General features: G+C 44.2%; 1 protein-coding gene across 1 annotated transcript; it reads left to right on the forward strand.

The window, feature by feature from the left end:
- Positions 1–2,726: 2,726 nt before the first annotated feature.
- Positions 2,727–26,248, forward strand: CFAP300 (cilia and flagella associated protein 300). Its single transcript, XM_043579163.1, has 7 exons — positions 2,727–3,081; positions 3,166–3,247; positions 6,715–6,790; positions 12,861–13,027; positions 17,528–17,700; positions 24,644–24,710; positions 25,581–26,248. The coding sequence occupies exons 1-7, from the start codon at positions 2,972–2,974 to the stop codon at positions 25,707–25,709; spliced, it is 804 nt and encodes a 267-aa protein (XP_043435098.1). The 5' UTR covers positions 2,727–2,971; the 3' UTR covers positions 25,710–26,248.
- Positions 26,249–26,493: the final 245 nt, after the last annotated feature.

The raw sequence follows: 26,493 nt of genomic DNA on the forward strand, positions 1-26,493 counted from the left end.
ATGAACAGGGGAGGGTCAGAGAGAGAGGGAGACACAGAATCCGAAGCAGGCTCCAGGCTCTGAGCTGTCGGCACAGAGCCCGATGCGGGGCTCGAACTCACAAAGCGTGAGATCATGACCTGAGCCGAAGTCGGAGGCTCAACCGACTGAGCCACCCAGGCGCCCCATATACTTCACAAGATTTGGCAGTATCTAGTAAAACAACACCTACTAATACCCAATGACTGAACACTTCCCATGCTGTGTATATTTCCAAAAGAAATAACTGTGAATTCATCAAAAGCCATGCTCCAAAATGTCCAAAGCTGCTTTCAGCACAGCCTCAAACTGTACACAACCCAAAAGGATCAGCTGTGGCAGAGTGATGTGATAGAAAACTAATCAACAATGAAAAATAGAGCATATCTTCCTCAACTCGCAACAGGATTACATCCCATTAGACCCATGGTAAATTGAAAATACCATGAGTCAAAAATACATTTAATGCTCTTAACCCCGGGGTGCCTGGGTGGCTTGGTCGGTTTGAACATCGGACTCTTGATTTTGGCTCAGGTCACGACCTCAGGTTCCTGTGATTGAGCCCTAATTTGGGTTCCTTGCTGGGTGTGCAGCCTGCTTGGGATTCTCTCTTCTCTTCCCTCTGCCCCTCCCCAGCTCTCTCTCTCTCTGCCTCAACAAACAAACTAACAAACAAACAAAAAACCATGTAACCTACCGAATCTCATAGCTTGGGCTAGCATATCAAAACCATGCTCAGAACACACATTAGCCTACAATTGGGCAAAAGCATCCAACACAAAGCCTACTTTATAATAAACTGTTGAATATCTTATACAACTCATTGAATACTGTACTGAAAGTGAAAAACGGAGTGGTTGCATGTGCACAGAATGGTTGTGAGTCTATGGGTGTTTTACCCTCATGATTATGGGGCTGATATAGCTGCGGGTGCAGCCTCTGCCCAGCAGCATAAGAGGATCAGAGCACACACTGCTAGCCCAGGAAAAGATCAAAAATCAAAATTCCAAGTACAGTTTCTACTAAATGCATATTGCTTCCACATCCTCCTAAAGTTGAAAAACCATTAGGTTGAGCCATTGCAAATCCAGGTTCACTGCTATTAGATGAAACAAAACAATGAAAACTATAGACACAAAAGTTAGTTTTCACCAGAATATAGGAAGTATGTGCTCTGGGGCACCTGGCTGGCTCAGATGGTAAAGCGTTAAGACTCTAGATCTTGAGGTTGTAAGTTTGAGCCCCTTGTAGGATGTAGAGATTACTTAAAAGTACGTCTTAAAAAAATTTTTTTTAATAATGAAAAGGGGCACCCGTATGCCTCAGTCGGTTAAGGGTCCAACTCTTGATTTCGGCTCAGATCATGATCTCACGCTTCATGAGTTCAAGCTTCATACTGGGCTGCACTGATACGGCACTGATACTGTGGAGCCTACTTGGGATCTCTCTCTCCCTCTCTCTCTGCCCCTCCCCTACTCGCACTCTCCCTCTCTCTCTCTCAAAATAAATAAACATTAAAAATAAATAAAAATATATTCTGGCACGCCAATTCAAACTTGATGTTTTGTGAGTGCAATGAAATGTCAGTATATTTATTCAAAGAAAATTGATCGCCTATGTTGCCAAACGTAAAAACTAAGGAAACTTTAAATTAGGAGTGTCATGTTCCCACTCCTAATACTTAATGTTACTCAATAAAGTACTTTTCAGGAAAACTGTACACAAAATACTTATCTTTTAAATTCTATTTTTAGCATATTTTAGTTTAATCTTTTGGTTTTTATTATTCTACTTTCTTCATTAGACATTTATCATGTTAAATCTGAGTCTTTCAGGGTGCCTGGGTGGCTCAGTTGAGCATCTGATTTAAGCTCAGGTCATGATCCCCTGGTTTGTGAGTTCGAACTCCACATCCAGCTTGCCATCAGCACAGAGTCTGCTTCGGATCCTCTGTCCCTCTCTCCATCTGCCCCTCCCCTGCTAACTCGCTCTCTCAAAATAAATAAATTTTTTAAAAAGATATTAAAAATATAATAAAAATTTAAAAGTATGTTTCTATAAAGAAAATCTTTTAGCCTTCGGATGTAAAAATAAAAAGCAGATGGTAAGAGAGAATAGTTTTCCAAGTAGTCATATAGACATGTGTCTTCCAAAAGAAGCCTAATTAATTGAAAATAATGTCTTCATAAACGTTTGAGTCATGAAACTTAGATAACCATAAATCCAAGCTAGCAAGTTTGAGATTAGGAAATTAACCTGTGCTGAGGAAGTAGGATTAGGGGTCAACCGCCTTACGCACGCACCTGCACTTCCTGTGGGCGCCACCCCTTTCCCCAGGGATGCGGACGGCAGAGACGGGTCCCCTTCCCTGTCCCTCCAGCCGGCAGCATGTCCCCGCCCCCTGCGCGCGGCTCCGCCTCCACCCCACCTAGCCCCGTCCCCAGCCTCCCCTACGCGACTCCGCTCCATCCCGCCCCCTCCGAGTGGCCCCGCCCCCACCTCACTTAGCCCCGCCCTCTGCCTCCCTCGCTTGACCCCGCACCCGCCCCGCACCCGCCGTGAGCCTGGACTCTTGGCCCCCAGCAACCGTATGGTCCCTCTCCCAAACAGAGCCTGTACTCCTCCGCTCAGCTCCGCCGCGGTCCCACTTCGCCGCGCTCCCGCTCCGCCTCGCCCCGCCCCCGCCGCGAGACTGGCCTCCTCCGCGTGGCCCCTTCCCCGCCCCACCGCGCCCCGCTCCCACCAACCGCAGAGCCCCGACCCAATCACAGACTTGACTACTCGCGTGGCTCCTCCCCAACCAACGCCTCACTTCGCCCCGCCCCCGCCACGAGCCTGGCTTCCTTCCCCGGAAGAACCGCGTAGCCGCGCCCCCGCAGCGCCGGGCTGACCCCCCCCCCCGCCTCCGCGTCTCCATGGAAACGGTACGCACTAAAGCCGAGCGAGGAGCGCGATGGCGGCCGGGGAGCCGAGGGATTTGGGCAGCTACTACTTCAGATTCCTGCCTCAGAGAACCTTCCAGTGTCTGAGCACCCAGGAGACCACCAGCCGGCTCCGCCAGTGGTGAGAGGGCGAGGGCGGGGCGGGCCGGCCGCGAGCGCGCCCTGCCGCCGGGCCCGCGCTGACCTTCCTCCCGCCCCGCCGCAGGTCCATGCTGGGCAGAGTCGCGGCTCAGGCGTTCGGCTTCGACCAGACGTTCCAGGCCTATCGCAAGGACGACTTCGTCATGGTTGGTGCGCGGGAGGGAGAGGCGCCCACCCGGGTGTCCGCCGACTGAGCTGCGGCCCCGCCCGGGCTGGGGTCTGCGTGCGCGGCGGCGTGGGGACGCGCGCCAGCCGGGACTTGTCCCTACGGTCCCCGGCGTTCCGGCCCACCCCCGGGTGTCCCGGCATCCCCCAGTGCCCCGCCCCCCGTGTCCCTGCGGTCCCCCAGTGCCCCGGCCCCACACCCCCCGGTGTCCCGGCCCCGTCCCCGTGCCCTGGCCTCCCCCGGTGCCCCGCCCCCTGTGTCCCTGCGGTCTCCCAGTGCCCGGGCCGCCCACCACCCCGCCCCCGCTGCCCCGCCGCAGGGTCCTCCGTGTACCCCGACTTGGCGTCAGAGGACTTCTGGAGACTTCTGTGGGCTCCCGGAGTCAGAGCGCTCCTGTGACTGCTCCCCCGCACGTGCACACAGGGGGTTCCGGGGGGAGCACTCGGCTGCTGGAAGGGGCAGCTTGGAAAGAGGGGGACACATAGGAGAACAAGTTCTGGTGCATTCCTTAAAATTCAGTCACGTTATTTGAAATCCGGTTTTTCCCTCGCCAGCTGGACGGCGTTGACGTCTGTGGTCTGTGACGCTGTGCGTCCTGCGGCCCCGCGGCCGCTGATGGAGGGCCGCCGCGGGGTGACGGTCCTCCTGGTACCTGCCCGCGGCCGGCAGGCCTGGCGGGGGACTGGGCCGGGGCTTCGCGCAGAACTGCACGCGCCCGCCTGGCTTGATGCGGGGAACTTCCCGCCTTTTTTTTGTTTGTTTGGGTTTTTTTTTTTGTTTTGGTTTGGTTTGGTTTGGGTTTTTTTTGGCTGAGGGGTCAGAGGAGGTTTACAAAAGGCCAGCCACTTGAGATGGGCACTGAAACGTGAGCAGGAGTTTGTCAGGTAGACAAAGTGGGGGGATAATGTTAGATGGGTGGGACCATATTTTGCACCTTGTGTGCCTCCCAGAAGAGTTTGGGCTTTATCTAGCCAGTGAAGAGTCACTGAAAGTTTTTCGAGAAGATCGTAAACTTTAAACTACCGAGGTCACCCTGGCAGAAATGTGGAGCATAGATTGTTAGGCCTGAGTCTGGAATCAGTGACACCAGACAAAACCGCTGTCATAGGACACCCTGAATTAGGGCAGCAGCACCGGGAGGCCTGGACGGACGTTTCAGAGAAAGGCAGTACTCCAGGACTAATAAGATACTGAGAATAAGGCAGAAGGGGAGTGTGGGATGAGCGAATGTCTGAGTTGGTTGACTGGAGTGGTAGATGATGCTGTTAAAGCCCTAGAAAATGCAAAAGAAGAAGGAAAATGAGTTCATCTTTAGGCACGTTGAACTTGAAGTGCATGCAAGTGGTGGGATCCTAGATTGTTGAATCTGAGATCTTGCTTTGTCAAGAGAGAGCTCTGGGCTCAGTATACAGTGTTGGCATCCTCACCACGGGACTAAGGATAAGGGGGGAAAGAAGCAATTTATAGAGCTTTCTAAAGGTCCGCCAACATCTCTGCTCACACCTCATGACCTCATAACACAGAGACTAGGCGGTGCAGACTTTTAGCTGAGCACATTGCCATCCCAAATAAAATTGGATTCCTTAAGGAAGAAGAAGAGAATGGATACTGGATCAGAAACCAGCAATCTGCTAGATTTCATAGAATAGAAATAGAATGGCATAGAATAGACGTACATTTAACATTCTATGTTATATAAAATAATATATCAGTTTAGGAATACTTTTTTAACGCTCACATTTCTGAAACAAGTAAGTTTAATCTTTACATGCATTTTGATATTCATTTCTTTGTTATCCTGTCTGTAACTTGTTTGGGAATCATGTAACATTTTCCCAAAGCACATCAGCTTTCCTAAAGTTGAGATACAGAGAATTCCTTCTAATGCCCCACTGGAAATTCTATAACATACCCAAAATGCCATGTGCATATATTAGGACAGGGCTTTTTAAAAATTATTATTATTATTCTTTCGGTGCATAATCAACCCCAACAGCATAATGATTCTCGTGTTGCTTTATGTGAGGGGCCTTTATGAAGACTTATTTCCACTGGCTCTAGGTCACTTCACTGCAGGTCACTTAGCCTGCTTCCATTTATAATGGCATATAAAATGTAATTGTAAGTTGATACTCCCTCCCCCCAGGGATAATTACTAAATCTGAATTAAATTTCTCCTTGTACTGATTTTTGCAGAAGACATCTAAAAGGCATTCAAAATCAGTATTAACTGAGGTTAATTCCAGCTTATATTTCTTTTCAAAGTGTATATTATATAGATTAAGATAATTGTGGGGCACTTGGGCCACTCAGTCAGTTAAGCTTCTGACTCTTGATTTCATGTTGGGTCATGATCTCACTGTTCGTAGGTTTGAGCCGCACCTTGAGCTCCATGCACACGGTGCAGAACGTGCTTGGGATTCTCTCTGTCCTTTCTCTGCCCCTCCCATGCTCTCTCTCTCTCTCTCAAAATAGCTGAAATGAACTTTAAAAGAAAATAAAATATTAAATAAAGATAATTGCACACTCTTTAGCTTGAATTTATAAAGTTATCAACTTGCTTTTTTTTTTTTTTTCCTGAGGACTAGTTTTGGGGAAAACTTATTTTTTTCTTTTTTGTGATTGGGCATAGATGATACCTGTGAAGTGTTTATCTTCCACCACTAGAATGTAAACTCCGTGGCACAGGAACTTGTGTGTGTCATGCTGTAGGTATTCAGAAATACTTGCGGAACATATTAATCTTCACCCTGCACACCTGGTCCTCTTCACTGTTCCCTTTCTCATGAAATGACATTCATTCTGTCCAGTTTCTCATGCATCATCTGTGGTTCTTCCCTCGCCCTTTGTCCTTTGTCCTCCTAAACAGTCACTGAGTCCATTCACTTCTCCACCCCCCCTTGCTATCATCTTGACTGATGTGAACATCAGATCTTTCTGGATTACAGCAGTACCTTCCCTTCTACCTATTCTCTTAATAACCCTTCAGCTCATTTTCCACGCTGCTGCCAGAATCATGGTAAAAAATAGGACTGATTTAAGCTCTTTCTTTGCTTACATCTGTTCAGTGTGTTCTTACTACCCTTAGATCACAAATACTAATGAGGGACGCCTGGGTGGCTCAGTCCATTGAGCGTCCAACTTTGGTTCAGGTCATGATCTCACGGTTCATGAGTTCGAGCCCCACGTCAGTCTCTGTGCTGACATCTCGGAACCTGGAACCAGCTTCAGATTCTGTGTCTCCCTCTCTCTGCCCCTCCCCTGCTCACGCTCTCTCGCTCGCTCTCTCTCTCTCAAAAATAGACATTAAAAAAGTAATAAATAAAAATAAAATAAAATTGTCCTTCCCCGATCAAGTGAGAGTTTACTACAGTTGTTTTAGAAATTAATTCTTGATATTGTTTGTAATACAGTTTCTAACTTATTCCCCTCAAATTTGTATTTTAGGCTTTTTTTAAAGACCCAAATGTTATTCCTAATTTGAAGTTACTTTCAGATTCTTCTGGACAATGGATTACATTAGGTAAGTAAAACATATTTTTATCTTTTCAGATGATGATTTTATTATTATAACAAAATTTTGCCTTTGGAATTTTCATTATTAAAATACACATTGTGAATAATGACTCACCTGTTTGATAACATCAAGGTCAAACATGATGAGCTGTGCCAGGCCTGCCCTGCGTCTTTCTCCTGGGGGCCCACTGCTCCTGTCCTGGAGCACCAGTTCTCTTTTCATTCATTGGGAAGGTATTTATTGTGTGTCTCCCATGGACTCTGCTCGATGCAGGGAACAGTGAGGTGAACACAAGAAAATGATGCTCAAGAAACTGGTTGATATGTAAAAAAAAAAAAATAGTGCGAGGGGTGCCTGGGGAGGCTGAGTCGGGTGAGCGTCCGACTTCAGCTCAGGTCATGATCTCACAGGATGTGGGTTCGAGCCCCACATCTGGCTTTGCGCTGACAGCACGGAGTCTGCTTCAGATTCTGTCTCCCTCTCTCTCTACCCCTCTGCCGCTCGCACACGTGTTCTCTCTCTGTCTCTCTCAAAAATAAAAACATTAAAAAAAAAATAGTGCAATAGTGTGCTACCATAGCAGTAGGAGCAAAAGGAGGAGAGTGTCAGGTAGAGTTCTGCTGATGTGAGGGTGTTGGAGCAAAAGCATTCAGGGCGGGGCAGCGGATTTCTGACCGAGGAAGTGGCCATTCATGGAATGTTCATAAAATAACATACAAAGTCATGGAAGAGAGTCTTAAAATCTCAAAAAGAAAATTTTATCTATGTAATAATTTCATAGTACCTTGAAACATAGGTAGGAATCTTTAAGCAAAATTACCCAAACAATAGCACTCAAATCTCTTAAATAACTCTCAGGTTAAGGAGTAAACCAGAGAGTTAATAGAAGAGTGTTTTGAAAACAAAAACATGACCACTATATTTTAAATGTTAGTTTGAAGTGTCTTAACAATAGAACCAGTCATTCTTCCACTTAGGAGGAAAATCTGGTTAGTAATGTGGGTTTGTGCTTAAGAAAAATGTAAGTGGATTTTAAATTAGATGGGGTTGTTTTGGTAAATTCCTACATTGCATGTTCATGGAATTCTAGTAGTCTTACACAAAAATGACTTTGCCGAAAGTATTACTCAAGAACGAGATTTGTGACGTTAGAATTAGTAGGTCACATTTTATTGCTTTTGGCTAAAAACCACTGTAAAATTTATAGAGCAAAAAGCTGGTACAGGGTGATCTTCAGAATACTTTCAGAGTTAGACTGACTCTCTGAGCAAATGTACTTACAGGTTCAAAATCTTCAGAAGGAAATAAGCACAGGCACGTAGCAAAGAGTTTATGAAACTTTTACAGTAACTTCAGTCAGTTCTTTTACAAAAATAAGGTTCGTTGAAAAAAGTTCAATCTTCCCCCGTACTGACAAACAGTACTGACTTTTTTCTGATTTCTAAAAAACGCATTGCAAAAAGAGAGGTTCTAAAATTCCACATGTGCCTGGCAGAATCAATTAGAAGTACTCTGAAAAATTGGGCAAAAGAGGTAGCACTCTACTTCAGAAGTAGAAGTTTCTAGGGGATTGCTGTACTCTTCCATTAGCTTGTTTTGTATCTCCTACCAGCTTTTCTGTTTCTGATGTATCAGCCGTCTTCTCTCCAATTTTCCTCTGAGGGCCAGCTGTTAAAATAAACAGCTTTTGAAAATGAGAAAAGACATTCTTGTAGCAAGTGAACCAGTGGTAAAGAGTGTGGTGAAGGATCCCCCTCACTGCTGCCCTCGCCTGGGCCTGGACTGCCAGGGCTTTCTGCCGCGGTCCCTGTCTCCCAGATGCTGCAGCCCTCCTCATACAGACACACTGTGCCCTTTTTTGGGTGACATATAATGGATGCTTCCTATGTGCTTAGTTAAGGGCGTTATAGTCATTACATCCTTTAAATGGCTTTTTTTTTTCAATTCATTTTTGAGAGAGCGCAAGAAAGACGGCAAAGAGAGAGGAACAGAGGATCCGAAGGGGCTCTGTGCTGACAGCAGCAAGACTGATGTGGGGCTTGAACTCACAGGCCACGAAATCATGACCTGAGCCAAAGCGGTATGCTTGACTGAGCCACCCACATGCCCCCATTACCTCCTTTAACTCTCAGACCAACTCAGAGAGGTATTATTATATGTCCCTATGTCCCAAATGAAGAGTCAGATTCATGAGCTAAATAATTTGCAGTTTTGCACAGCTGGCCGGACTCCAGAATTCAAGGTCTTTACCACTACACTATCCTGTCTCTGCCATTTCAGCATTAATGAAGTTGTCAGAAAACACCAATTTGGACACCAAGTAAATAGACACCTGTGTATTATGCTAATATCAAGGGGAAAAAATACATTCTTAACTTTGTATGTGATCATAGCAGTGCATCACATGTCTTATAAATGGTGGAGACATGATTTTACCATATTTTCTGCCTAACACATAGCATGTGCTATGGACTCAATTGTGGCCCCCCGCCCCCCGCCAAGTTCTTATGTTGAAGCTTTAACCCCCAATGTTATTGTATTTGAAGATGAGGCCTGGGGCGCCTGGGTGACTCAGTCGGTTGAGCGTCCAACTTCAGCTCAAGTCATGATCTCGCGGTTTGTGGGTTTGAGCCCCGTGTCGGGCTCTGTGCTCACAGCTCGGAGCCTGCAGCCTGCTCCAGATTCTGTGTCTCCCTCTCTCTCTACCCCTCCCCTGCTTGCACTCTGTGTCTCTCCCTCTCACAACTAAATACATATTAAAAAAAAATTTTTTTTTAAAGATGAGGCCTTTGGGAGCTAATTAGGTTTAGACTACATCTCAAGCAGCCCTTCTGATGGAATGAATGCCCTTACATCAAGAGAAAGAGATCCCAGAGCTCTCTGCCATGTGCCGACAGCCAAGAAGGCAGCCGTCTGCAAGTCAGGAAGAGAGCCTTTACCGAGAGCCAAATCAGCTGGCACCTTGGTTTTTGGGCTTCCCAGCCTGCAGAACTGTGAGACATAAACGTCTGTTGTTTAAACCACCCAGTCTGGTTTTCTGTGATAGCCGCCTAAGCAGACTGACAGATTTTGGTCCCAAGAATTGGAATGTTTCTGTAACATGCCTAAAAAGGTTAGAAGTGGCTGTGAAACTGCATCACGGGTGTTGGTGGAAGAGTTTTGAGGTGCATGCTAGCCCAGATACACGGATGTTAAGCTTGATTCTAGTGAGGTCTCACACAGAAATGAGGACCTTGTTATCAGAAAGTGGAGGAAAGACAATCCATAAAATGCCTGAGAACTTGGCTGAACTATGTTCTGGTGTTTTGGGGAAGGTAGAATTTGCAAGTGATGAAATTATATATTTAGCTGGGACGTGTCGAAACAAACTATTGTAGGAGCAGCTTGGTTCTTCCCGAACGTTTGTAATAAAGTAGGAAAGGAAAGAGACAGATTGAAGAAGGATTCGTTAAGGAACCAGAGCTTGAAGATTTGGCAAATTCTCAGCCTTTTCATATCGTAAAAAATGAGAAAGATTCTTTTGAAGAGAACAAATATGGCTGGGCAACCATTTGATAAAGAGAGCATGTGTGTAATTCATGGACTCAATCAGCCATTTCAACAGAAGCCAGAGTTACACTGGGGATTGTACTGGCAAAGACACTGCCGGTTTGAACTAAAGGGGACAGAAACGAGATGAAATGAAGGCTGTCATACCTCTTAGATCCCACGGGACCAGACGATAGAGCCATTTGGCTGACACATGGCCATTCTGCAGGAGAAGAGAAGAAGGACTAAAAGGCAGTTCAGAGATCATCAGAGCCACCCTCGGTTTCAGGAACACACTGTGCCTTTTGGGGGAGAACCTCAGAGGCTGGGCCACCGCCCCAGCGGGTCTGGAAGACAGAGCATTGAACCAAAGATGATTATTCTTGAGGCTTAAAGTCTAATGAAATTTGCCTTGCCAAGTTTAGGCTTGCTTGGGACCATCACCCCTTGTTTTCTGTTTCTCCCTTTTGGAATGAAGATGTCTCTCCTCTGCCTGTCTCACCATTGTATTTGGAAGCATGTCACTTGTCTGGATTCACAGGGTCACAGATGGAGAGGAATTTTGCCCCAGGATGAGGTGTACCTCCCTCTTACCCATATCTGATTTAGGTGATATGTAGGTGAGATTTTGGACTTTAGATTTTAGCATTGATGCAGGAATGAGCTAAGACTTCGGGGGCTGTTAGGATAGAATAAACATGTTTTGCATGTGAGAAGGACATGAATTGGGGGTGTGGGTACCAGGGGCAGAATGCTTTGGACTGAATTGTGTCCTTTCAGAATTGATTTGACAGAAGTCCTAACCCCACCCATGACCTCATCTAACCCTAATTACTTCTCAAAGGCCCCATCTCGAAATACCATTACATTGTGGTATTTCAATATATTAATTTTGGAGGAACACAGTTCAGTCCCTCGCAAATGCTATTTCTATACCTCGGAGTACATGGTTTGAATTTAATTACCTTATCTTACCAACCCAACCCTCCTGCCACTCCCTAAATCAGAGCTAGAGTCATTTATTAGGATGGCATGTTGCCGGGGGGCCTGGGTGGCTCAGTCAGTAGAGCATCTGACTTTGGTTCAGGTCATGATCTCATGGTTCGTGGGTTCGAGCCCCGCATTGGGCTCTGTGCTGACAGCTCAGAGCCTGGAACCTGCTTCAGATTCTGTGTCCCCCTCTCTCCCCGCCCCACCCCTGCTTGTGCTCGGTCTCTGTCTTTCAAAAATGAAGAAACATTTAAAAAAAATTTTTTTAAAGAATGGCACGTTGCCCAGTGTCCGTCCCTCATCCTGTGGCCACCAACCCGTCTTTGAAGACCGTCTGGCTCTATACTGCTCTAGTTCTTTGTTCTTGCAGTGCTCACAACTCTTCTGTCACTTTCTGTGGTCTCTTGTCCCTTTAATCCCCCACAGGATTTTTTCCCCTGAAACAAAAGGAGCTTTTCCTAGAAGTGTAGTTTTCGAAATTACTGAAGCATACACAGTTCCTGTCTCCAGACGCCCACTGCGTGTCCACACAAGGCCAGCTCGAGCCCAGAACAAGTGGCAGGTGCTCGCAGGACTCCAGGTGGGCAACCAGAAGGAAAAGCGCAGATCATCACCAGCCTCACTCTTCTCAAGCTCGAGCTGCTTCCGGCGTAAATACCGAACAAGCGTATCAGGGAGAGGTCACACCAAGGGCCCCTACACCTCGGTGTGCTGTTCTAGGGAGAACTTTGAACAAAGAAGACCACCACCTCTTTATATCTGAGTGTGTGTGTGGATATGAGTGCATGAGAGAGAAATGGAAAGAAACTGAGGCAATAATAAATATTCATTTTAGTCTTTGTGTCTTTCTGTAATTGAGAAGAACCTCTAGTAACGGAAAATCCATTCCTAAAGGACACATTTAGGAAGTAAGTTTGGGGTGGGGAAGGTATGCAGGGAAAAACTCGAGCTACAAGACGAAAATAGACAAAACATCATGGTCACAAATTTCTCTAATTCCAAACTTGTCATAACTTGATTAGGGCCTGGTTTGAAACTTACCTTGACTTGGAAAAGCTGGTTTTGGGTCATAAACACTGTAAATGAGATCACAAGGGAGAAATTGCTTATTGGAGAGAAGAAATTTCAAGACATCCTCAGGACTTTACAAACAGCCATTACTTAACATTAATTAAAGTTTTTGTAATACAAATTATAAAGCATTGAGCACAATATAAATCCAAAGTCACACAAAGCAGTTCCAATGCTTTTATAGGCAATTCTGATATGTGGATTAAAACTGATGTAAGAATCCCCTACTACACGAAAAATGATTTCATTTTCAGACATTTTCTAATTTACATACTCTAGGGCTGAAATGGTGAAATTTTGTTACAGACTTTTAGTGATTAATAAAAATGAACAAACGGCAAACTAAGAATTTAATAAGATCCCTAATGTGTCCTTTAAATATACCAAAATATATGCCCTATTTGACTACTTAGAATCCCTGCATTGTAATATTTGTTTTGGAAATAATTGAGAATAATAAGTTTATATTCTATAAAATTTTTTTCAGGATCTGAAGTGAAAAAAATTGAAGCCACAAATGTTCCTTGTACACAGCTTTCAATGTCATTTTTTCGTCGGTTATATGATGAAGATATTGTACGCGATGATGGACATATCATTAAGTGTTTAGATTCTTTTTGTGATCCCTTTCCTATATCTGATGAATTACGAAAAGTAAGTATAGATTTTTAAAATTTCATAATAGAATTTTATTTCAGGAAATGCTTAATGTCAAAAACTTTTACCTATGTAAAATACCTAAAACACCTTTTATCAATTATTAATGATCAGTAATATCAGTTACATTGGTAGATTTTTTTCTTGGATGGGACTTTTACTATCAACTGAACTATCTGTGTATTTCAGTAGTTCTCAACCATATGCTACTAACAGTCATGCATAGAGGCCAGAGATGTTGCTAAACATCATGCTGTGGGCAGGACAGCCCCCCACAACAGAGTTCTCTGCCCCAAAATTTCAATAGTGCTAAGGCCGAGAAGCCCTGACCTGCTTAACTCATGGCTATTTTTCTTCGATATGGGGCTCTTAACATATCAAATGACTGTTTAAAAATATCCCTGTTGTAAAAGAATCGTTCTGTCTCACAGCTGAGATCAAAAAAGCCATTTTAGGAGCGCCTAGGTGGCTCAGTCAGTTAAGCGTCCAACTCTTGGTTTTGACTCAGGTCATGAGCTTGTGGTTTGTGGGTTCGAGCCCCACATCGAGCTCCACACTGACTGTCTGGAACCTACTTGGGATTCTCTCTCTCCCACCTGCCCCCATCCCTCCCTTACTCACACTCACTCTCTCTCTCTCTCTCTCTCTCAAAATAAATAAACTTTTTAAAAAACCATTCGATTAACTAATTTTTTTTTTAGCAAGAGGTGTATTGAATCAGAAGACATAGATTATTTAGCTAATTCCTGAGTTATTATTTATAAGATAGTAACTAAGCAAATCAATATCTTGAGCCCCAAGATCTTATCTGTACAACATAGAGATTAAAATTCCCATTCTGTCTTGTTGAAACTGTTGAGATATGAGTTGAGAGAGCATTTAAATATACTTTTTAAAAAGTGTGACATGTTAAAATGAAATGCATTATTATCATCATTATTTTATTTATAGAGAGAGCAAGAGCAACTGGGAGAGAGGCAGAGGGAGAGAGAGAGCATCTCAAGCAGGCTCCATGTTCATCACAGAACCCAACACAGGGCCCCATCTCATGACCTAATCCAAAATCAAGATCATGACCTGAGCCGAAATCAAGAATCGGACACTCAATTGACTGAGCCACCCAGGCTCCCCTTATTATCATTAAATTATGGAGATAAGCTATTTACCAAATGGGCAAAAATTAGGGCTTTCAGGGGCGCCTGGGTGGCTCGGTCGGTTAAGCTGCTGACTTCAGCTCAGGTCTTGATCTCGTGGTCCGGGAGTTCGAGCCCCGCGCCAGTGTCTGTGCTGACAGCTCAGATTCTGTGTCTCCCTGTCTCTCTGCCCCTCCCCTGCTTGCACTCTGTCTTTCTCTCTCTCAAAAATAAATAAACATTAAAAAAAAATTAGGGCCTTCAGGGGCTCCTGGCTGGCTCAGTCGTTGGAGCGGGCAACTCTTGATCTCAGGATTATGAGTTCAAGCCCCACATTGGGTGTAGAGATTATTAAAAAAAAAAATAAAGCTTTGGTATCAAATAGACATAGATTCAAATACAGGCTCAGCCACTTAATAACTGTGGTACTTAGCCTCATTTTTTTCATCTATAAAATAAGAATGATGCAAGAATCATGTGAGGGGCCCCGTGTTGCTCAGTCGGTTAAGGTCATGATCTCACAGTTCATGGATTCGAGCTCTGTGCTGACAGCTCGGAGCCTGCTTGAGATTCTCTGTCTCCATCTGTCTGCCCCTCTCCCACTCGACTGTGTCTCTCTCTCTCAAAAAAAAAAAAAAAAATTATGTGAGATAATGCACTTAAAGTGTTTATTTAGCCCAATGCCTAGTATTTAGTAAGCTTTCAGTAATAGTAATGACTAGCCACTAATTACTATTATTCTACATTTAGGAGATGTCGCTATGTGTAAGTTGAATAAGGAGGTGTATAAGTTGAATTTATTGTAAATCCAGATGGGAATGACCTAGGGAAGCCCCTGACACACCATTCTGGACATAGACATCTTGTCTGTAGGAGACTGGGAGGCATCCAGCCAGTCTCTGCGTTCTTCTACACCAACAGAACACCTGAAAGAACCCTTAGTTGAAGAAGACAATCAAATCACTCATTGAGGGTGTCCAAACACAACTGAGGAGACGATATATAGTTGCTCTGTAGTTAGGTGGTATGTATAACACAAGATAAGCACCGTACCTTGGGGATCTGATAATAATTTCTACTCTTCCTTACCAAGGACTGGAAATTAACCTCTACAAAGTATCTAGTCTAGTCTGGGTCTTCTTCCTTTTGGGGCACTATGTCAGCTCTTCTTATCTGTCCTCGATCTCTGCTGGCACATGTACCTCTCTATCACAAGGCCCTGTCCCCTAATTTCAGAGAGCTCACCCTCACTTATACTGAGAGCATTGGCAACGGACTTTTCCAGAGACGGATGCGCCTTCTCTGCTCTGCTGCTTGTCGTCTGGTTTTCTTTTTTTAATTTTTTTTTAGAATTTATTCATTTTTGAGAGAGAGAGGGAGCATGAGTGGCAGAGGGGCAGAGAGAGTGGGAGATGCAGAATCTGAAGCAGGTTCCAGGCTCTGAGCTGTGTGCTGACAGCTCAGAGCCCGACGCGGGCTCAAACTCACGGACCGTGAGATCATGACCTGAGCTGAAGTCGGACGCTCGACCACCTGAGCCCCCCAGGCTCCCCTCTGCTGCTGGTCTTCTTCCATGCGTAGCCCTTGAATTCAGGAAGTACCCACACTGTTTTTCTTCCAGTTACCTCTGCGTTTCGCTCTCGTGTTCTTTGCCGCCCTGTGGCGACAAGCAAGGTGTTAACTTGGTTGCTTTCTGGCTGAAAAAATAAATCAATAAATAACCTCCAGCCTTAGCCTGAACTGAAAAGGGCCCTCCGCCATGCAGCAGCACCAAGCCCGTCACACCGCCTCACTGAGGCCTGCCGATAACCACCTTCCGCAGGCGGCTCACAAGTCTGGCTCCTTAACCACATTGCACACCTCCTCCCTGAGGGCCCCATGTGGAAGCACACGGGGAGATCAGCCGCAGGTGGGTCCCGCTTCCACATTTATTCCCCAAATATTTTCATTTCTGTCATTTTTACACTGCGCAGCCTAATCAGTTCAGTAACCAGAGTGCTCATGCGAGGAATGCGTTCATTCGTCATTCCTGAGAGCTTTAGTCGCTCCTGTGTTAAGCCAGGTCTTTAGGTAGCTACAAACTCAGGCTTCAATATCACATCATTTCCTTAGAGAGAGAGAGAGAGAGAGAGAAGGAGAGAAGCAGGCAAGGAGGGGAGATGGGCCAAGCCATATGTGTGGCACACCCAGGGAGTAATAAACTGTAAACCACTTCCCCTCACCTTTTACTGCGTGTGACTTTGGCTTTCATAAACTCATTGTAAGTAACCTGCACACTGGCAACACCACAGAGTTTATTTTAAGTGCCTCTTTTACGCTGACCTTGTGATGAATATTCATTTGAGATCGGGGTCAATCAAATGTGAAGCTTGATCAGGTTTTCTAATTTGAGTGCACTTCTTGCTACTAGACAGTGATTTTGTATAACTCCTATTTCCCTCCTTTACCTGTTTGGTAGTGTTAGTGTCATGTACAATTTTTACAGCATTCCGACTCCTTGTTGTATGTATTTTCTTTCCCACTTTGTTTCTTGGTTACAGGTTTTTGCCTTTTACTTTTCATACCGTGTCGGTATTTTACTGTTAGCTACTTCACATTCTTTTTACAAGCGGGTGGAGTATAAACAACTCAATAAAAGAAATGTGTGTTATGGTTTACATTCGTCACCTTGTTCGTATCTACCGCAATCGAGTTAATCAGTTGTGTGGGATGGCCAATGGTGTAAGAAACCCTCCCACGTCCGACCCTGTCGTGCTCTTTTCTGAAGGAGGTGGTGAAGTCTCCAGAGGGCAAGAGTCAGTATAGATGGGTGATGGGTAGGATGATATTAGGGGACAGCAGGAAAAGAGGTGGTTATGATGGTCCACTTACCTGAATAGCTCAAAATGGAGTAATGGGGGTGGGCCGGGGCAGGGGTGGTAAGGAAAGTGGTCATCCAGAAGTGCAGGGGTAGGGCTTAGAAAATGAGGGCCAGCTTCCAGACTGAAGCAAAGGCTACAGACCTTCTGGGATGGAGAAGTTTCTCCATTTATTTATGGTCCCTTGTTTCCAAATAAGATTTAAGGTGACTCAGCACTAAAATTGCAGTAGTGCTAAAACCATTACTAAAGATACAAATTAGAACAAAGGTATAAAGAGGAAGAGGAGAAGATTTAGATTTATTCCTTTAACTGAGCATCAGTACCTAATGGTAACATGGAGGGAAAATGAGTGCAGGTCTCACCGATTACTCTTTCTGGTTGTTCAGGATTGGTTGTTAACATAGGCCTAGGATTATTTGTAAGTTCATAAATGGAAACTTTTGAAAACAAAAATCAGAGCCTTAAATCATGTTAGATTAAGATGAATTTATCATTTTCCATAGGTTTTGCTAGTGGAAGACTCAGAAAAATATGAAATATTTAGCCAAGCTGATAGAGAAGAGTTCCTGTTTTGTCTTTTCAAACATCTTTGCCTTGGTGGAGCCCTTTGTCAGTATGAAGATGTGCTTAATCCGTATCTGGAAACAACAAAGCTTATCTATAAAGATCTAGTGAGGTAATGTTGCTAGATTACAGTAGGTAAATCTCTGGTTAACGGAGTGCATTGTTTAACTATGCTGGGCTCGCCTAGCGTCTGTTGGGTCCTGTTGACGCCAAGCACCAAAGCGTGTGAGAACAGCACCGCTTCGAACCCCTTTTCCGGCCTCTCCCTTCTCGTCCAGGTTGGGACATGGTCACATCTCCCTGACTCTCTTTAGCAGCCAGTTCCCGGTTCTCATCTGACTGTGCTTCCTTCCCCATCCAACGGATTACTCGCTCCATGCCTGCTTAGCGGCTGACTTATCCCAGATCTTCTGTCACATTCTCCCCAGGTTCCTGTCGTGCTTACCCCAGGTCTCCTGTCACACTTATCCCAGGCATCCTGTCACATTTACCTCAGATCTCCTGTCACACTTACCTTGAGTCCCCTGTCACCTCACCCCAGGTCTGCTGTCACACTTATCCCAAGCCTCCTATCACATCAGTTTCCTATCACACTTAACCCAGGCCTCCTGTCACACTTATCCCAGGCGTCCTCTCACATTTACCTCAGATCTCCTGTCACACTTACCCCAGGTTCCTGTCACAGGTACCTAGGTCTCCCGTCCACTCACCCAGGTCTCATGTCACATTTAGCACAGGTCTCATTTCACATTTACCACCAGTCTCATGTCACCTTTACCCCAGGTCTCCTGTCACATTTACCCCAGATTTCCTGTCATATTTACCCCAGGTGTCCTCTCAAATTTATTTCAGGTCTCCTGTCACCACATCCCAGGTGTACTACCCTTTTACCTCAGGGCTCCTTCACACTTACCCAAGGTTCCTCTCATACTTACCGCAGGTCTCCTGTCACATTCACCCCTACGTCCGATGTCACTTTTACCTCAGGTCTCCTGTCATATTACCCCATGTCTCCTGTCACACTTATCGCAGATCTCCTGTCACATTCACCACAGGCTTGATGTCACTTTTACCTCAGGTCTCCTATCACACCTACCCAGGGCTCCTGTCCCATTTACCACAGGAATCCTGTCACACTTACCCCAGATGTCCTGTGCATTTACCACAGGTCTCTTGTCGTATTTACCCCAGGTCTCCTGTCACATTCACCCCAGGTCTGATGTCGCTTTTACCTCAGGTTTCCTATCACACTTACCCCAGGTTCCTGTCACACTTACCCTAGGTCTCCTTTCACACTTATCCCAGGTCTTGGGTCACACTTACCCCAGGTCTTCTGTCACACTTAACCCAGGCCTCCTGTCACACTTATCCCAGGCGTCCTCTCACATTTACCTCAGATCTCCTGTCACACTTACCCCGGGTTCCTGTCACAGATACCTCGGTCTCCTGTCCACTCACCCAGGTCTCATGTCACATTTAGCACAGGTCTCATTTCACATTTACCACCAGTCTCATGTCACCTTTACCCCAGGTCTCCTGTCACACTCACCCCAGGTCTCTTGTCACACTCACCTCAGGTTTCCTGTCATGTTGGCCCCAGGTCTCTTTTCACACTTCTCCTAGATTTCCTGTCACACCCACCCCAGAACTCCTGTTATACTTACCCCAAGTCTCCTGTGACATTTACCCCAGGTCTCTTTTCACATTTCAGGAGAACACAAGATTCCTCAGGTTGTGTAAATTTGCTTGACTAATAGTAGAACAATTACCTTTTTTGTAAAGAGGTGGAAAGATTCTTATTTAGGCATAAACTTTACTTTTTTTTTTAAATTTTTTTTCAATGTTTTTTATTTATTTTTTTTGGGACAGAGAGAGACAGAGCATGAATGGGGGAGGGGCAGAGAGAGAGGGAAACACAGAATCGGAAACAGGCTCCAGGCTCCGAACCATCAGCCCAGAGCCTGACGCGGGGCTCGAACTCACGGACCGCAAGATCGTGACCTGGCTGAAGTCGGACGCTTAACCGACTGCGCCACTCAGGCGCCCCAAACTTTACATTTTTAAATTAATTCTAAATTCCAGGTTTGCTTAGGTGATCCACTAGTTCTGTTTTTTTCTCTTTGAAGATCTAATTGGTATAAAAACTTTATAATCATTTATTTAGACTTTGGGTTGGGCTTTTCAGTGATGAAGATATTGGATCATGTCTGTAGGCAAAAGGGATAGGAACAAGTGAAAGCAGAGTTTAGTTACAAAATTTTGCTTTAATCGGAAAAAAACAGAATTAGCTTGTCGTAAAACTCTCGATCATTACTTGCACTCAGCATCTCAAATCTCACTTCTGCTCTGTGTGTCATTCAGCTGTGTGACAACTATGTGATGTAGTTATTTCACTTCATTCTTTTTCTTATATAGTTTTTTTAAAGTTGATTTATTTTGAGAAAGAGAGAGAGAGAGAGAGAGAGAGAGAGACTCCCAAGCAGACTCCTCGCTGTCAGCTCAGAGCTGGAGGCAAGGCTGGAACCCATGAACCGCGAGATCATAACCTGAGCCAAAACCAAGAGTCAGACACTTAACTGCTTGAGCCACCCAGAGGCCCCTCTGATACGGTTTTAAAAACAAAAATTATTTCTTTAATTTGCCTCTGATTTTTGTGGAAAAGTTACTCTGCCAATACATAAAGATTGCCCAAAAAAATGTTAGAAACAGAATTTGAGAAAAACATATACATACTCAAATCCAAAACATTCTGTCCTTATATTCAGCTCGTGAAAACCCGTAGGCCTGCTTCCAGCACTCCCTGCAGATACTCTGTGGTACACCTAGTCTCACACACACACACACACACACACACACACATGTGTGCGCACACTGCTGCCACGACATTGTGTTGTACTTCACTGGCCACACGAACGTGTGGAATTCGTCACCATCGTGTGCTATGCAAGAGGAGATTCTGCCGGAGGTGTTTGAAACAGAAGTAACTTTAGAACCTAAACCCTGAAGAAACTGTTTTCCCTGACCTCCCCTGTCCTGGATTCTCACCTGTGACTCTCTTCCACACTGCTTGGGTGCTAAGTGAAACTATGGCTCCAGGGTTAATGGCCACTGGTAAAATGAGTGGTCAGAATTCACGGCATCCAACAGGAAGAAGAGAATCACGCCCTCAGAATCCCTTAGGCGGGCAACCGACAAGTGTTAATACTGTGCACAGAACTCTGCCAGGCTCCGAAGAGACTACAAGAGGAGCATCAGACAGCCCTTGACCTTAAGGAAATTATAAGAAACTAACATATTAAGTAATAGTTTAGGTTTTATAAGGAAAGATTGTTATGAAATCAAATGTTCGATTTTGTATAGGCAAATGTTTGCAGCTCCTGATACTGTAATAAATACCCCAGAAGTTGAAAAGAGGACATTATTAGGGTGGCTGTGTTAGGGAAGTCTTGATGGAATGTGGTCCCCAAGAGCCAGCAGAGAGGGCAGCCCGTCCCCTGTCCAGGGGAGACACGCACGTCACTAGTCTGCCATTCCAGGGGACGCTGAGAAGGAACCAGCCCAATTACAGCATTACTCTTATTTGAGAACCATTAACTCTTTCTCATGATGATCCAAGTTGAAGCATGCTGATGAATTTCTCTGCTAAGTGCGGAGGAGATGTGAAATTGTCTTCCCAAAACAACTTTAGAAGAAAATTATGATTAGAATAAATATTCGCTTAAGATGGCTGAAGTGCCAGTGCAAAGCAACTGAATGGGCTGAATGATCACAGAGTCCCTTCAGAGCCGTGCCGGTTTGCTTATCACTCGCACTGCCTCTGGCTTTTCTAGCTGGTTGTGCTGATTTGGGTCAGAGGCGGTGGCATTTGGTCAAGGTGAGGGTGCAGGGTGGATCGGTGTCGCTTCTCGGGAGGAATGCACGTGGAGGGGAAGCACCCGTGGACCTCCAGCAGTTGTCAGTACCTTGTCATCCTGAGCCACATATCCAGACAAGTCACTTGTACAAGCCAAGTTAACCGGCAAGGATATTGTTTTTTCCTGTCCCGTTACTTGAATTTTGGGTGTTTACACATCTTTTAGGAGAACGTCTGCTGTCTTTCTAATTGTACACGCAGTAGCTGCTTTACATTATCTAACCTGCCCTTGCAGAGAAACGTCATCACTAATCTGCTCCAGAAAAGACGTGCATCCCTTATGTGTGTCCGTGTTGGAGGCACGTCACAGAGCTTGATTTTAGTGGTCTCTGGCTCAAACCAAAGGGTGAGAACATTCTGAAGATATGTTTTCCCTCATCCGTTATTACAAGTCCCATAAAATACCCTTTTGAAACGTTCTGGAAAGTGCCGCCTTTTCAAGGATTATGGTTCTTTTAAATAATATAGGTAATACTTTAGAGTCAGTTCATTAGAGAGTAAATATGACCAGTTGTTTCATTACATTTGAAAAATGTCTACGCAGAAATAATTCTGTAGTTACTAATGGAAGCCTTTGTCTTTTCTACTGTCAATATTAAACACAGGCTCCGATCAAAATTTTTGGAGAGGTTTTCCAAACTGCGTATCTGCCTGAGATGTGAAATTTTATTATTTAAACTGTGAGGCTTAGATTATGGCCCTCAAATGCTAATTAAGCAGTGGGATTCTTATTTCTTTTTTTTTTTAAGTTTATTCATTTATTTTGAGAGAGAAAGAGAGCGGGAGAGGGGCAGAGAGAGAGAGAGAGAGAGAGAGAGAGAGAGAGAGAGAATCCCAAGCAGGCTCTGCACTGTCATCACAGAGCCCGACGCTGAGCTCAAACTCCAGAGCTATGAGATCATGACCTGAGCTCAAATCAAGAGTTGGTCACTTAACCAACTGAGCCACCCAGGAACCAACTTCTAATAATGTTCAAATGGTAGTTTCTTCGGTAAGTAGTACACTACAGTACATGTATGTGTTAAGTGATTGTTAAATGAAGTGTCAAACACTACATTTTCTTCTCAGTTTATTTGGTAAGTACAAACTTTCACAAGGGTTGGTCTAGGTTGTTTTTGTTTTTGTTTTTTACTGGGCTAATTTACATGCAGTAAAGTGAACAAATTATAGTGGACCTACAGCTTAGTGAATTTTTATATATTTATACCCGTATCACCATCTCCAGATCAACACTTAAAATCGGATATAACCATAGGTATGTTCTGTAGTTTGGTTTGGGTGGTTATGTAGGTGTGTGCAGTATAAATGTTTTATATGGAGTGACTATAGTTACCCCTTGGATAAGCACAGAACTTCAAATATAGTCTTCAGTTTTTAAGCAGTATATGTTAAGTGTTTAGAGAAATAAAATGACCTTAATCCATGTCGTAGAAGGATATGGAAATTAATTGCATGATTTCTGCAGATAAAAGCTGCCTAAAAAAAACGAAAACTGCCTAAGAACTTTTAACCCTGACATGGCTCAGGTCTGCCCATTCCAGTAGGTGCGCAAACACACACACACACACACACACACACACACACACACACACACACACACACACTGGACACAGTCCCCCTTCGTTCTCCTCCTGGCCCACCTCACTCCTCATATGTAGTGAAGGAGAAAGATGCTTGCACCTAGTGAAGTGTGGAAGGGGCCAGCTTCCTTTCAATGTGACGTCCCCCTGTCACCCAGGAGGACTGCCTGTGGTGCACATCTGCTGGATTGGAGGCAGGGGATGAGCGGTTGAGACCTAGGGAAAGGACCTGGATGGACGCTGTGTCACCTGGAGTCTATTCCCAGAAATACCACTTTCAGCTGGAATGTCTTTAATGTCTCGTTTAACTTCTCTGGCCCTACTGTCTCTAAACCTGGTAAAGTCGTGCCCAACAGCCTCATGGAGCTGTGTGGTCTTTATATGAAGGAAGTCATATGAAGGTATTTTGCAGATGGTAAAGCATTAGGAAGGGAACATGTGTGCATCGCTCTCTGTAGCTTGTTCCTTCCCTCTCTGTGCTTCCGCTCTGTGCTGCCGCAGGGAATCTTGTGGGGGAGAGTAACTGAAAGAGAGGTACTGAAAGAAAATAATTTTAATATGATATCATTTAGTAGTACACAATTTAACAAATAGTTTTCATATACCTTATCCCACTCGATTCTCACATAATTCTAAAAAGAACCATAGTATGCCCATTTGACGTGTGAGGAAATTGATGTTCAGAAAGGTTAATCTTTCCCAAAATGAACCACCAAGTCAGTGCCAGAGCTGGCGTGTTGTTTACATTGTTGAATTCTGTAGTCGCGCTTTTGCCTACCCCTTACCGCTGCCTACACTTCAGTCGGACTTTTATCAATTCTTATTTTTCTGATAATTGTCTTTGGCTTGGGAAACATTCATCCTGAGTCTCGGTCAGACCTCAAATATTCTAACTGTAAAATTACCTGTTCTGCAGTTCTCCATCCTGGGGTAAAACTGCGGGTCCGTCCTTTTCAAACCATTTGAGTCGGATATTGTGTATTTCTATATTATGTATGCATAAGAACACCTGCATACTAAAGGGATCAGTATTCTAAATGTATTATGCCAAACACTAAAAATAGGCAGGGGGGGTGGGGGGCGCCTGGGTGGCTCAGTCAGGTAAGCATCTGACTTCAGCTCAGGTCTTGATCTCATGGTCTGTGGGTTCGAGCCCCATGTCGGGCTCTTTGCTGACAGCTCAGAGCCTGGAGCCTGCTTCAGATTCTGTGTCTCCCTCTCTGTCTCTCTGCCCCTCTCCTGCTCATGCTCTGTCTCTCTCTTTCTCTCAAAACTGAATAAACATTAAAAAAAAATGTAGGGGTACCTAGGTGGCTCAGTTAAGCTCCTGACTTCAGCTCAGGTCATGATCTCACAGTTCGTGGGTTTGAGCCTCGCATCGGGCTCTGTGCTGAACACTTGCTGGGAGCCTAGAGCCTGCTTCGGGTTCTGTGTCTCCCCCTCTCTCTGCCCCTCCCCCGCTCATGCTCTCTCAAAAATGAATAAATGTTAATAAACAAAAATAAATGTATTATGTAAATGCTTGTTATATTTAAAATGTATCCCTCCCCCCCCCATTTTAGTGTTCGAAAGAATCCTCAAACCAAGAAAATACAAATTACCTCTTCCATCTTTAAAGTGACGGCATATGTAAGTGTTGAAGGGGAATTTGCAACCAATCAATTTAATTACTGGGTATTAACAGGGTTGTTACAATGGGAGTTAGCAACTAGTGCAATGTTATGTCTGGGAGAAAAGATGATGGATGATATTTAGTGTTTTTGTCAAAATTAGAAGTTGATAAGTTACACTTTTATTTGGAGAGCCATACAAACGTCCCCCCTGGCCTCTTTTCTGTTGTCCCTGTCTAATAATAGTCCGTCCTTATTTAAGAGCGAAATGTGTGACTCAGATGCAGTAGAACACATTCTCTAGTTTGTCGAACCGTAGCTTCTAGGGCAGATAAGTAAGGATGTTGTAAATGTCTGTATATCACAGAATCTGGTGCTTGAATTCTAGTGTCATATAAAAGATTGTTAGCACATTTGAAGCAGTTTCTAAGTATCTTTATTCAATCACTTAACAAATACTATTAAGTGCCAGTTGTGTATCCCCCGCTGTGTTGGGCATTTTGTGGTGATAAACAAAAGAAACAAAGTTGCTTCCCTCGTAGTATGTAAAGATCACATTCTAAAGGAAAGCAAAGATAGAAGAAAATTGCAAAACAAATTTTTGCAATATTAGCACTTTAAAAAGCACTTTTTCAAAAGAGAAGATTTCCTTTTAGACTATAAGTTCCTTAAGGTCGAGAATTATATGCATTTGTATTGTACATATGTACTGTTAGCCCAGTAGACTGCTGTCAGTAAATATTTTAAAGTATCAGTTAACACCAATTTAATTGTCAAAGATTTGATGTAAGTTTCATGACATTTTAGCAGAAAATATATAGTAGTTAAATATGTTGATTATTACTTACATGCAGTTGTAGACTAAATAACCTAGGTTTATCTTTTTCAGGATTCCGCTGGCATGTGCTACCCTTCAACAAAGTCTCATGAACAGACATTTTCTTACTTTCTTGTGGATCCGATCAGGCGTCATGTTCATGTTCTATACCACTGTTACGGTGTGGGGGAAATGTCTTAACAGTATTCTTTCAGATTATCGATTTTACTGTTTTTACCAACTTTTTATTTTGACGTCATTTTATAGGTAAACATCTCCTTTGCCAGTTAATTTAAGTAAAATGTAGAGAAGCCGCATAGAACAGAAGGACACAGTACAAGATGCCTGTCTTTAAATTTGCCTGGAGTGGTAGCATAGGGACCGAACTCCATCCCTACCACGGTCTACACCAATATAGTTGTGGACAATTTACAGAAAGTTCCAAGGAACTAAAAATCCAGTCCGTATTTGTCGCATTAGGATTCAAGTAAGGCCTCGATTTTCCACGTATTTTATTTTAGAAGCTAATTAATTTTAGCTTGAAACTGTGGCAGAAAACTGACCATCTCTCCACTGATCATTATTATCAACTGTTAGCTTTTCAAATTTGAGTTTCATTGCATTGCATTTCTTCATTGCATAAAGATTTACACGTCCAGGGGTGTAAAATGCATAACAATTCCTTTGCTTCGTTTGTCCCAGTTAAAATCCTCAATAAAAAAGTTATGTTCTGAAAGTAATCATGTTCTGAAGTCTTTTAGCACATAATAAATTACCTCTGCGGCTGCCCCACAGCTGGCCGAGGATCCACCTCTGAACAGAGTTGCCCCGATGGTCTTCCTGAGGTGGCAAGAGAGGAAAGAGCGGGTCTCTTAGGCTACATTCTCCTGTTTCCTCATTACTTTCCAAGAATGAATATATAACTTAGGTTTCCTTCATGGTAAAAATGACCAACCTGTACCCAGAGGAACAGAGAGCCTTCGAG

The sequence above is a fragment of the Prionailurus bengalensis genome, chromosome D1 (genome assembly GCF_016509475.1).
Source record: "Prionailurus bengalensis isolate Pbe53 chromosome D1, Fcat_Pben_1.1_paternal_pri, whole genome shotgun sequence".
Classification (NCBI taxonomy): domain Eukaryota; kingdom Metazoa; phylum Chordata; class Mammalia; order Carnivora; family Felidae; genus Prionailurus; species Prionailurus bengalensis.

Bases quoted from the DNA above. Each gene is read 5' to 3' on its own strand.
- CFAP300 (XM_043579163.1), top strand. From the start codon at position 2,972: ATGGCGGCCGGGGAGCCGAGGGATTTGGGCAGCTACTACTTCAGATTC. The intron at 13,028-17,527 runs GTAAGTATAGAT...CATTTTCCATAG, and splicing joins TATCTGATGAATTACGAAAA to GTTTTGCTAGTGGAAGACTC. The intron at 24,711-25,580 runs GTAAGTGTTGAA...TATCTTTTTCAG, and splicing joins TCTTTAAAGTGACGGCATAT to GATTCCGCTGGCATGTGCTA.